At 39.3% G+C, this 12,959-nt stretch overlaps 1 protein-coding gene across 3 annotated transcripts in view; it reads right to left on the bottom strand.

Moving 5' to 3' along the window:
* The window catches only part of LOC146444496 (cohesin subunit SA-2-like), a 59,058-nt gene that overhangs the window by 29,576 nt on the left and 16,523 nt on the right, over positions 1 to 12,959 (bottom strand). For all 3 annotated transcript variants that reach the window (XR_014850910.1, XM_085055989.1, XM_085055999.1), the window contains exons 10-13: positions 12,276 to 12,349; positions 11,702 to 11,825; positions 7,901 to 7,999; positions 5,762 to 5,841 (exon numbers count right to left, since the gene is read on the bottom strand). Coding sequence is in view for 2 of the 3 variants with exons in the window: in XM_085055989.1 (XP_084912115.1) it covers positions 5,762 to 5,841; positions 7,901 to 7,999; positions 11,702 to 11,825; positions 12,276 to 12,349 (377 nt within the window). In the remaining variant the exon portion in view is untranslated. The remainder of the gene's footprint in view (positions 1 to 5,761; positions 5,842 to 7,900; positions 8,000 to 11,701; positions 11,826 to 12,275; positions 12,350 to 12,959) is intronic.

The following is a 12,959-nucleotide window of genomic DNA, read 5'->3' as shown; positions in this document are numbered from 1 at the left end:
AACAAATGCAATGCCTAAATGTCTCTATTTTAAAAGAGTTTCTTGACTCAATTGTTCAGATAGCTCAAAAAGCTCAGCAACATCTGCCTCTCTGGATAGAAATTAGGAACTCTTCCTTTCCAGTACTAATCAAACTGCCTTTTCATATGTATTTTCTATCCTTAGGAAAGAACCTGGGAATCATGGTGGACACCAAGCTGAACATGAGCCACCAATGTGCCCTTGCTGAAAAGAAGGTGAATGGTATCCCAATCTGCATCAATTGCTACCAGCAGGTTTGAGGAGGTGACCCTTCCCCTCCATGCTGCAGTGGTAAAGCCACAGCTGGAGTGCTGGGTGCAGGGCTGGGCTCCCCAGTACAAGAGACATACTGGGCAGAGACCAAGGAAGGGCCATGGAGATGATCTGGGGATGTCTCCTGGGACTGGAGAATCTCTCATTTGAGGAAAGGTCGAGGGAGCTGGAACTGCTCAGTCTGGAGGAAAGAAGATTCAGGGAGATCTTAGCAAAGTGTGCAAGAACCTGGTGGAGGGAGTAAGAAGACAGAGACAGACTCTGCTCAGTGGTACTCAAGACCAGAAGCAACAGGCACAAACTGAAACACAGGAGGCTCTTTCTGAACATCAGGAAACATGTTTTTACTGTGAGGGTGACAGAGCACTGCCACAGGCTGCCCAAGGATGTTGTGGGGTCTCCATTGCTGGAGATACTCAAAAGCCATCTGGGTACAGTCCTGGGCAATGTGCTCTACATGGCTCTTCTTGAGTAGAGATTGGGACCAGATGACCCTCCTAACTTCAGCTGTTATGTGCTTTCCAAAATCCCAACCTCCCTGTTTTTAACTCTGTCTTCTAAGAGGCTGGGAATTTGCCAGTTAAATTAGTACAGTGTTATTTCCTCCCTCCTCAAGACATGAGTAGGTCAGGTGCAATAGCTCTGGGTGCATACGAAGCATCCCCTAGCAGCAGAGAAGCAAAGGAAAGGAGAAGAATCAATTTTCTTTGCAGCACAGACTGACAGACACTCCTGACACCACTTGAGCACCTGATCTTTTGGCTTTTTCTTTCTTGAACAGGAGGGAATACCTGTGTGTACTACTACTATTACTTTTCACATACTGCTCCACCACTACTCTCTGAGCCACAATGAGGTTTACACTCGTAAATGAGGTTTTACACTTAAATGAGTGCTCAGGTGTTTTACCTGCCTCTGCAAGCAGCAGCACTTGGCTACACCTGCTACCACCAGCACTAACATCACCACAGAAAACAGGTGCGTTTCTTTTTTACATATATAAGCCAAACATTAACCACCCAAAGAATACTTCAAATGCAGCAATAATACTGCTGCAAATTTACAGCTCTCAGAAGGCCAAGCAACAGATAAAGGTTAAGCCAGAAGTGCCTGCCAGTGTTTAGGTACCTAAAAATAAACAGGCATGGCCTTCCACATACCAATCTCATGACATACCATTTTCTCTGCACTCCAGTGTGAACATGTCACAAAGAAGAAACTGGGACATTCTGGAAGGAGATCACAGACCCATTTTGTTCTGCATATGGCACCAGTTGAAAGATTTCATATCTTGCTTTTTGTTTCATTTTGTTGCTTGCAAGAGGTATGACTGCTGGAGTTGCCTGACTTGGTCTGTGCTGTTGCTCATACCAAGGATAACCATCAAAATCACAAGAGTAAAATAAAAACACACATGATGCATTTTACAGAGTTTTATGCTGATCTTTGTTTTTGGTGGCTGTCAGGGTAAGATCTGGCATACATCATGGTGTGACAATCCAAGGTATAGCATCTCAATTAAAAAAGAATCTGTTAATTTTGCATTTAAAATTAAGTCAAGTTAAACATCCAAATCTGCAGCTGCATTGTAAAAGCAATATTTGTGCACTGAGCACTATCAACCAAAAAAATACATGTTGAAAGTATTCTAATGTCTGCAATAAAAATTTTAAGTACAAGAATCAGCTCTGTAATCTCACTCTCATTCCCCTGCTCTCATTGCAGGTATTTCAAGAGACACTTTGGCGATCAGCAAAATGACAACATAGTTGCCACTACCATGTAACAATAGTCCTTTCCCACCCACTGTACAATAGGATTGTTGTACAATAGGATGCTGTACAATAGCATGTTGCAATACACTGTGATTATGCTGTGGCAGACCAATGTGTTTTGTGTTTAAAACTCACTTTAATTTCTAGTTACATTTATCTAATGTAAATCAAAGTCATTTTCCCCTGTGCTACTTATATATTCAAGCTAATTGCAGATTTGTGCCCCTATCTGCACCACTTGTAACCTTTCCCCATGCATCTACTACAGTTACCTAATTACTTTTGCTGCTCTCTTGCAAAATCCCTCCACTCTTTTAGGTAGCAAAGCACACAAAAATTAACAGAATTGTCTAGCAGTAGGCACACTAAACTAATTTGCCTCCTGCAAAGCTATGTTTTCAGTAAGATACCTTGGTCACTCATGTTTTCTCCCTCTTTATTTCCTTCTTAGTTCTATTCCCTGTCAAATCCTTTGCAACATTAATGCTAACAATTATGCATAATTCAGTACCATTAATAATTTCTATTATGCTAAACCTCATAGGCTCATTTCAGTTTCAGGATCGCATCATGCTGTGTAAAAATAGAAATCTACTAGCCCAAAGACTGGCATTCAATTGAGACAACATGCAACAAACAAGGAAAAAAATCTTAACTCACAGAAATAGACAAGAAGAAAATACAAATATGGATTTGAAAAAATCAAGTATGTGCATAGCAAGAGAGTTTTGAATCAGAAGTGGAATTTTTTTTTTAGTAATGTAACACATGTAAGTGAATTAAAAAGATCAGTGTTTTCACTGCCTCTCTAGTTACCAAGAAAAAAGCCAGCACAGCAGTTTTATGGGCCAGTAGTACACAGAGTAGCCAGTGTATACTCCACAGGACCGGAATGCAGGAATGATTAGGAGATGCTCAAACCTGTTACTAACATACATGGAGCATAGCTCTGCTGCCATTGTAAAACATCACAAAAATGGTTAACCAGCAGTGAGGCCTTGCTGCTATACTCACCCAAAAAACAACTATGGAAGTCAGTAAAAGAAAGTTACTGACATAGTAAGTTTTTCCCAAGAAAAACCACCCAATAGACTAACTGAAAGAAAAAAGCAATTCCAGGTCTTGCTTCTTGATGACTCAAGTCATGACACAACAAAATATTTATTCCAGGATTAGAGACGTGTTCGGAAGGTCAGTACCTCACTAGTTAAGATTACGTTATTTTTTTTAATAATTAATGATTCCAGATCAAATACAGGGAATTCAGATAGAGATTCTTGCCAATAGCTTTAAAAACAGAAACTTGATCTGAAAGGTGTCTCACATGTCACTAAAAATGCAAGTTGAGCCACTTGAATTCAGCTGCCAAATTTGCAATGACAAAAATTTGTTATTCAAAGAAAAGCCAATATAGCATGACAAAAGTAGCCAAAATTTTATTACACCAATACATACTAGTAGCCATGCCATTTATACAAGCTGTCATTTATCACTCCATTATCCCTTTTACAGCAGGGGAGTTGCTGTCCCCAGCCCCATATCAAGCTATATGGCACGTATCAAGCAGCATTACTGTTCAATATCTAGACACTGGTTTTGAGCTATGAGACACACCTAATTGAGACACAATAGCCCTGCAGGTCTTTGCTTCTGCAGTGCCAGCAGCAAGTCCTTTCTGCCACTGTTGTAGGTACTCAGGCATCAGATTTTCCCCTGCTAGAAAAGGATCTTGATGAAGGCTCTTATTAAGAAGCCTGTACATATGACAGTCTATAATGTCTGCATTTTCTTCATGCAGAGTTACAGACTGGTCAGCACTACTCTTATCAAAGAGAAGAGCTGTTCTTGAATTTTGTTATTGAGTCCCCAACTCACACTTTCACCACTTCAATAATTAAGCCTAATCAGCAGGACTCAGAGCAACTGGTGGGGACAGTGGAAGAAAGCAGGACGGCTATGCAACAGATGAGCAAAAAGAAAGAAAAGAATGTATTTGCTAGCCTCTACACAGCCTAATTAAAAACTATTTCATAATGTTTTTATTTTACTTATGAAAACTACATCTTATGATGGAAAAATATCATTCAGAAAACTTTAGAAGGCATTTATTCACCCTGGAGATCATATTTAAGCAAAATTTGGAAAAAACTGCTTCAGGGAAAAAGAAACGTTGATCAAACTTTTATAGCTGCAGCTTGCATTAATGAGAACATGATCCCTTATAATAAAGCCAGAGATGATAAACAGCTGCAGTGCCAATATAGCTCTTGTTAATTCAGATACAGAACAAGTGCAGCCATAACTGGTGTATGGAATCTTTGTACTTCAACAATGGTGAGCTGCTCCTCCTAGCACAGGGACATGTTATCCATGGACACAGCACTGTGCTTTGTTCCAACAGCTTGGCACCATGGGGAACCAAGGGATGTAGAAATGAACATTGTGAACACAGGAACAATATAACCCTAGCTACTACTAGTGAGGCCCAAACAATGGCACTACCTTTAGAAGAGGGTGCAGTGTTCACAGCATCATCTGCTGTTCTGATGTGCCTATTGAAGAAGGCCAGGAAAAATGCCATTCAAACCAGTGGAATGCGAAGTGAGATAGGAGACTATAAAGCAGCACTTCAGTGTACAAACATACTTGAAATTTAAGGTAAATATCTACAGCAGCGTCTTAGTTGGTCACTAAGGTCTACATGTTCATCTAGCAATGACCAATACTTGTGGCTTAAATGGAGAAGCAAATCCCACAAGGCTATTGGACCATGTGTCATGCTGTACATGGAAATAAGCGTGTGAATCACCAGAATTCAACTTACACTCTCAGACAGAGGAGACACTCAGTCCTAATATCTCAACTGTATTACCAATGGAATGCACTGAAGTTTTTATTCCCATTTTGCTTTGAAAAAGAGGGACAGAAAATTTATTCTTCACATATATTGCAAATAAAGACATTTCTAAAATAAACATGCTGCTCAAGGATGTGTAAAATTAAGATCCATATACTTCTGTAATACTAAGTCTAATTCTTCCCCACACCTCCAGCTTGCCATCATCCTACCAAATCTATGGCTGGCAGGTAAATTTCCCAAGAAAACAGCTCTTCTGTTAGTTTTCCACCTCAGCAAAACCGCAGTATCACACACTTGCTCATTTCCTGTCAGTCAGTCTGCCATGGGCTCAAAGACTACCATATTCGCTGCCCTGGAGCCAAGAATTTGAAAGTCTGAATTCTAGCAACAGTCTCAAAGCTCAAGGCTTCCTGCATCAGGTGCACAGATAGGGAAGATGGCAGAGTTCTCCAAGCTCCTGGTCAAGGCCTGGCAATCCTGGGACAGAAGATGGGGTGGTGACCCCATCTTTAGTGGGAACTTCCCCCAAAATAGTAAAATGCATTTTTTGAGAAAAGCCAAAATTCTAAAAAGTGTAATTTCCTTTCAGAGGGAAATGTAAAGATATAAAAATACAGTTTTCAGACTGAATCTCAGCATAAGGGTTTTCTCAACACTGGCATTTCCCACAGAAAGGAAATGTCATGTGTTGAGCAGCTTTAACTGTAACTCATATCCTGCCAGAAGCAACTGTTTCCCAACAAGTAATTGATTACAGGAAGATTCATCAGGATTGTACCTGGATCTTGTTGCCATTAAAACAATACAGTAAATTAAAAAAGAAATTATTTACTGTGACATAAGCATCAAGAGTTTCATGGCTTGAACTGCTACTTCATGGTCCTTGTCCAGAGGCATGGACACAATTCGATCCTAATGGATGTAAAATGACAACAAAAAAATGTAACATGGTTTGTTCTCAATAAACATGTATTTTTGCTACAGCTAGATCATCTACACTAGTACAGCAGAGATTTATTTTTATTTCAGCAGCTATTTCCTAAGAGACATAAGGCAACTTGATTACTACCAAGTAGTTCCCCAGCCCCTGAAAATTAACAGCATGTTAATTTTTTAACTGAATAAATCATGCAGTAATATGATATTTTTTATAGATGTAATGTATGCGTTCACAAGAAATCAACTACACACTACAAATTAAAAGTGACTGACAACTTGTTTCTAAGATGTTACTACTGGCACTTCAGTATGTTAAATGAAGGTAAGCCTCAAATTACAAGCATTATATAATCAGTTTCTCCCATTAACAGTAAAGTGCCTGCACTTACACATTACAGAATTCAGTGCCTTGCTGGAAAGGCAGTTAGGACTTAAGTTATAAAGATACCTCATGGCATAGCAGCACTATTCCTCACCTCCAGAATTCACAATATTGTAACAGTACACATGCAAACAGCTCAGAAAACTAGAAAACTTCCCATCCCATGGAACCAAGAACTCGCACACCTCAGTGTGGCCTTTATCTCTGAGTTATTAAACCTTTGGACTTGCTTGATTTGGGACTAACAGTTTCCTCATTTAACACAGGATTTCTAAATCTCTACATTCATTTTCCTTTGCACCTTCCTTTTTTTCACAATCCAGCTGGAAGGTGTGTAAGCCAACAAATCCTGAGTTTGAACACTCAAGGGTAACAGAGGGAGCATGTATAACTCCCATTTGCAGGAAATGGATTGACAGTTATATCATTACATTCCCCATCACTGAGAAAGCATGATTTAAACTTTGAAACTGGTATTTTGTGTGTAGCTGTTTAGATATCTTTTGCTTAGAGGGGAAGGAGTTGGTTTTGGGTGGGGGTTTTTTAATTGGGGGATGGAGTTTCCAATAATCCATTTACACTGCATCTTCCACACAGGGAGACAGCAGTACAAACAGCCTGGAGCTATTTCATCAGTCTTTATTGAATACCAATCCTGCATTTGTTTACACAGCTTACAGTAGACAGAAAGATAAGGGACTACCATATAATCATTTAAAACAGGGGTCAATCTTAGATAGCCAAGTTTCATTCTGAATAATTTATTCTTAAAACACCAATATTGATCTATTTCTTGTTCTCTGAGCATGTGCTATAGGTATTTTTTACTATTAGCAACTGCTTTGGCATACAGGTAAGCCCTGCACCTTTTGCAAAAAGAACCTGGATTGCCACCACATGGAGGCATTGATCTGTCCTGACACTGACATGGAATCATGTCCTGATTGACAGGGACTGAGACACCAATCACATCACCTTGAGCTTCCTTATTCAAATACTGAGTAGGTGCAACCCTGCTGGGATTAGAGCATCTGATTAAATCATTACCAAGGCCAGGGTTAAAAAAGTAAAGGCCTTACTTCTTAAATTAGTCAGGATGTTGGAAGATGATAAAAGCAGAGTACAGGGTCACTGAAGCCACAAAACAAGCTCTCAAAACTACAGTGTATCACCTGATTTGTTCAGGAAGGAGATAAGGTATCCCTTCTTCAAGATTCATACTAACATGGTAGATCAAGAGAGAGCCATTCCCACATTAGTGTGACACATGGATAGCCAGTACACTGTCTCCGAGGTTAACCCATTCTCAGGGGCAGCAAAAAGGAGATCTTTAGCACATGAAATTCTTTGTCATCTGCCAAAGATCCTGTAAAAAAATCTGGGCCAATCTGGATAAATGGTGGAGATAAGTGACCACAGCACATGCCAACACCATTCTGTGCATGAACTAAAGTGAAACAGAAGATTCCACAGACACACAGGGAAACATCTCTGCAAAACTCCTTCATCCATTCAGTGAACAAAGCTGTTCCTGCAGGAGTCTAAGCTCCTCTCAGTCAAGAGAGTGGGGAGATCAGCTCTGATCAAAACATCAGGCCCTGTGTATACACCCAACCTAGACTTAAAAAAACAGCAAACTAATTTATTTACCTTGAATCTGTTAGTAAAGAGATCCATCCTGGAAACAAGTTCTTTCCTGCTATAAATTCCCTGCAGTCCCAGAAGACACTTCAACCGCACTTCAGCTTGCTACAAGACAAAGAGAAATTGGCCAACAGTAAAATACATGTATCTTTGTTATTCACCATCAGCATTTATATCATGTAAATAAGAGCTCTTTGTGGGTGCCTACAGCAGGCTACCCAAATGCTGCCTCATCTTCTTTATTAGTGACATCTGTACCATCTTGTTTGTGTGTACACATGCTCATCTCTCTCTCTCTCACAGAGGAAACCTGCAGTGAGTCAAACTTAAAGGTAACATCAAAGTTTGTGTTTGACTCCCTCAGAGTCAAAAAAACTCTCACAGACCTCACAGTTAATAAAAGCAACAAAATGCAAAAGATACAGGGATTATGCTATTTATCTGCTAAAGATACAAAGACAGGAGTATGGATGACCTACTTAGTACAACCAGCACTCTCCCATACATCAGACTTTGCTTGCTTCTTTTCAACAGTTGACTGGTACAATTGTTAAACACATACAAGGACTCCAAAAAATTCTGGATTTCTCTAGATTCCCAGAGGAAGACGTACAACCTAAAAATGCACAGGCTTATCATTGTGGATTCTTAGAGTTCAGTGTCATGCCTTCTCCCTATTTCTGCTTTACACTAATACATGGTATTTTAAGTATTCTAAGAAAGGGCCTGCTTTGAATTTAGCCTAATTAGTTAATTTAGGCAAAATATGTTTATCCACACCAGATGTTATTTCATTAGTACTGTTCTTCATCGATGCCTCAAAAAGAAGTCTTTTCCTTAGCCAGGAATTATCTTATGCATATTGCTACATCTTTCAAAAGACAAAGCTTTACATCGCATTATGAAAGTGATTCTGACAATCCAACCCAGAAAAATCATGTGTTCTGTGAATTTATAATGCTAAGGATATCAGCAGAGACACTAAAATAAAGTGCAGGCTTTGAATCTGTTTCTTCAGATTTCTTTCTTAATTCCTCTTGCTAACAATAGCAGTAAGAATAAACATGGAAATCCAAGAAAGGAGACCACCTACACATAGGCTATCCATTGCCACAAGTTCCTGTTCACCTGTTCACATGGAAAGCCAAGGATGATACCCAAAGGCAGGCTTTGACTAACAGTTTTGCTTAAGACTAGAAATATTTTGCTTTTTGCTAGAAACATAAAATGAAAGATCAACAGGTAACAATGTACACTGCACTCTAATCTGCACCACCTCCCTTCTGACGCATCCTGTTCCCACCCAAAAGCTCTCTGGCACAACCCCATACATGTATGTTTCTTTATGCGCTGAGAAAACTAACTCTAGCAACTAGAAACAAGTAACTACTTCTATGACTACTTCTGTTATTTTCCTGTGTTTTCATCTGCATTTTCTACTTCTCAATCACCTCCCCTTTTCTAAATTCAACACTCCTCATAGTTTTGGAAGGATGTGAAGTAATGTTGAACAATCAAGAATCTATCTCACTACCTTCAGATTTATCAACTGTTCCTTGGTCCTGAAAACTAAAAAGTTAAATTATTTCTAGCAGATGAACATAAACTACTTGCAAGCATATCTTTAGAGCACCATTCCTCAGCTCTTTCTGGCGCAAAGAGAGATCCTTATATGCAATTTCAAGCATCTTGTAATGATTCATATGAGGTTATAGTGGCAAAATGGTATCTCATGGGGAAGAAAGATTGTTTATCTTCAAATAAAAGACTCTGAAGACAAAAATGTTAATTTTATACTTATTTCCCCTCCTCTCTCCCCTTTAAATCCTCACAAATGACTGAACTTAATCTCTATTTACAGCATTGTAGATAGCCAGGTTCTCCACCACCCTTAGAATACTTTCATGGTTGTTCCACTCTGGAGCCTAAATTATTTGACAAACTTCTCTGTTACATACATTAAAAGAAAATTAGCTCCAGGAGATGGCAGTTTCTTGCCATCCACCCCCAACAAGGTGGGAGAGAAATGCTTGTTAAGGAAGAGTAGTGGGAAATTACATTCATGTGTATACATCCTGGTTTCAGCTAGGGCAGAGCTAATTTCTTCTCAGTAGCTGTTACAGTGCTGTGCTTGGAAGAAAAGAGGGTGTGAGCAAGAGGCTGCATGCAGCAAGAGGCTGCATCTCCAGCTGGGCTTAAAACCACGACAGTATATAAAAACACTGCTGCCCCTCTTGGTGCCAAAAATGCCCTGCTTTCATTCTGAAATCAGGCAATTTGACAGTAGGTACAAATAACAAAGTGCAGCCAGGACTGCAGCCACCAGCAGTGGCACACTATCAGGTCTCAGCCAAATGCAGAATATGGAAGACACCTCACTTTATCTCACTCTACTTGCATCTGCATTGCTCTCAGATAAATCAGCTGTAGAAAAAACCAACCATTTCCAGTTCCCAGTAAAAACAGCACTGGGTGAGCTGTATGCATTAATCACAGACACCAGCCGTTAATTTTCACTGTAGAGTACTGTGAATGAAGACACATCATCTTCAAAAAAAATTACTTTTTCTTTTGAGAATTCTCAAGACCGAATATGCACTAAAAAGCTATTCTGATCAGACACAATTTATGCAGGAAATAACGACAGGTCTTGATGGATTTGCCGTCCTACAAACCCAAATGCCACCTTTAGCGGGACGGCAGATCGCCGGGAAGCGGGAGCCTGGCGCGCCCCCTGCTGGCTCCCTGGCAAAGCGCAACCTGATTCAAGAGCACGAACATGGCCCGGAGCTGACACAAACCCCGGCATATTTCGGGAGGTACACAGCAGCTACACACACCTCCAAAGGCGGCCTGCAGAAGTACAGCACGTCAGTTTGGCTAATTACCCATTCCTGATAAATAGTGCTATCCCTCTAAAGTCTCTCATGCATTTTCGAAGCAAGAGGAAAAGTGCATTTTCACCGAATGGCAGAACAGGTCAGGTCGAAGAGGACCACAGTGATCACCTGGTCCAACCTCCCTGCTCAAGCAGGGTCATCCTACAGCACGTGGCACAGGACTGTGTCCAGACAGTTCTGAGTATCTCCAGCAGGGAGACTCCACAACTCTAGGCATTTCCTCTAGTGCTCAGTAACCCACATAGTAAAGAAGTTTTTCCTCAAATTCCAGTGGAATTTCCAGTGTATCAGTTTTTGCCCATTGTCTCTTCTCCTGTTGCTTGGAATTTTTGACTTAATGACTTCTGGGTTTTTTGCTTGTTTGTATTGGTGGTTTTTGAAGGATTTTTAAATTTTCCTCTACTCAAAAGAAAAAACAAACTATAAGGGAAAGCAGAAAACCCTTTAGGAAATGGCTGGGCTTTCTGTAAATCTGTCCAACTCCAAATGAGAAATGCAATATTGAAGACTATTCTACTATAGGCAATATTTATTTTCTCATTTTTATAAATTTAAACAAAATTTTAAATGTCCATCATGCCTAAAAACAGAATTTCAGACAACTTTTAACGATCTCAAAGGATATAAGCCATTTTACAATTCAGAAGTAACTCCCCATTAAGTGACACATAAAAATAACTGCACATACAGGGATTCACACAGAACTGGAAAAAATGTTCTCTGTTATTTAGTGTTAAAATGGCTTTAAAAATAAAACTTGAAATGGGAAAAAAAGTAAACTCTTCTTGCACCACCACAGCCTTAAACATCTGCTCTCAAGAATTTAAATGCTAGGATTCTTCAAAAAAAAATTTCAAACAAAAAATCCCAGGTACTGCCCTGAGTAAAAAAGAATTTAAAACTTTACCTTATCGTACAGCATCCACCCAACATATTTTAAGTAGCTATCATTCAAAAAACCATCTGGGTATGTTTTAATCCAGCTGCCAATTTCTTCAACACAAGTTGCTCTGATCTCAGGGATAACATCACTGTGAAATTATAAAAATTAATTAATATTAATACATTAAAATTAATTTTAAAACCAATTATATTATTTGCAGTATTTTTACGTTCTGGAATTGCAAAAGCATGTATAATTCAAAATATTCCAAGTATTTCCATATTAATGTTATAAGTTAATCTTCAGTCAATGATTAGACCACTTTTTAGCCACAAAGTTTCATGAAATAATTATTTTGCAATTCTGGGTATCTTCTCATTCACAAATGCACTGTTCTATAGCCAGCAGGAAGAACTGAAAGAACACAGTCAAGAAGTCTTTCTGCAAGCCCAAATTCTTAAAAATAATCTAACCGCTACACTTTCCTTGACACCATCAGTGCCTCCAGGCTGTTTAACTTGATTCTTGCATCTGCACAATCTGAGCAAGAGTTTCTTGGGAATGCAGATACACGTCACAGCTTTATTTTTACTCTTACCGATAACGGTTTAGAAACGTCCCTTTGAAAATAGCATTCATCATGTTCTGTATCTCTAGAAGCTTACGCTCATACTGAAATACAAAGAGAACTGAATGTTAATATTGGTCCCACAATTCTTTACACGTGAAAAATTTGCATCAGGGCCCTTGGAATACTACTGAGGTGCAAACTCCTGGCATTTACACATAGTACCAACATAAAATGAGTGGTCTGTATCTACACTAGCAACTGCACTTTCTGTAGCTACATCCTGAGGAAAGGTTTATCGGATACCAACTGCAAGCCTGGAAACAAAGTACTTGTTTGATACAGTGAGTTTTGATCTATCAGTACACAAAAGGATACAGCACAACTACTAAGCAATCTTCACATATAGATCAAAATTCTCTTTTCATGTACTTTAAACAGAAATGGAAGAAAGGCAAACAAAAGAATTTTCAAAATGCCCAATGAGCGCACTAAAAAAACTGAATCCTGAAAATGTAGGTAGAACTTCTGAAAACCCGAGTCACTTAATAAAAATATTCTCTCATCAACAGCATCAGAAAGGTTAACAAGTTTGGGTTTTCCCTCCAACATACCCATTTCCTCTATCTTTCCCATAAGATAAGACTTACGATGATACTAAAATATCCTCTCTCACCCAAACACTCCTCCCCACAAAAAGGGTGTTGTTTCTGT

Source organism: Lichenostomus cassidix, chromosome 1 (assembly GCF_008360975.1).
Source record: "Lichenostomus cassidix isolate B80296 chromosome 1, HeHo_3.0, whole genome shotgun sequence".
NCBI classification, from domain to species: domain Eukaryota; kingdom Metazoa; phylum Chordata; class Aves; order Passeriformes; family Meliphagidae; genus Lichenostomus; species Lichenostomus cassidix.
This window is presented reverse-complemented; position numbering and strand designations above follow the sequence as displayed.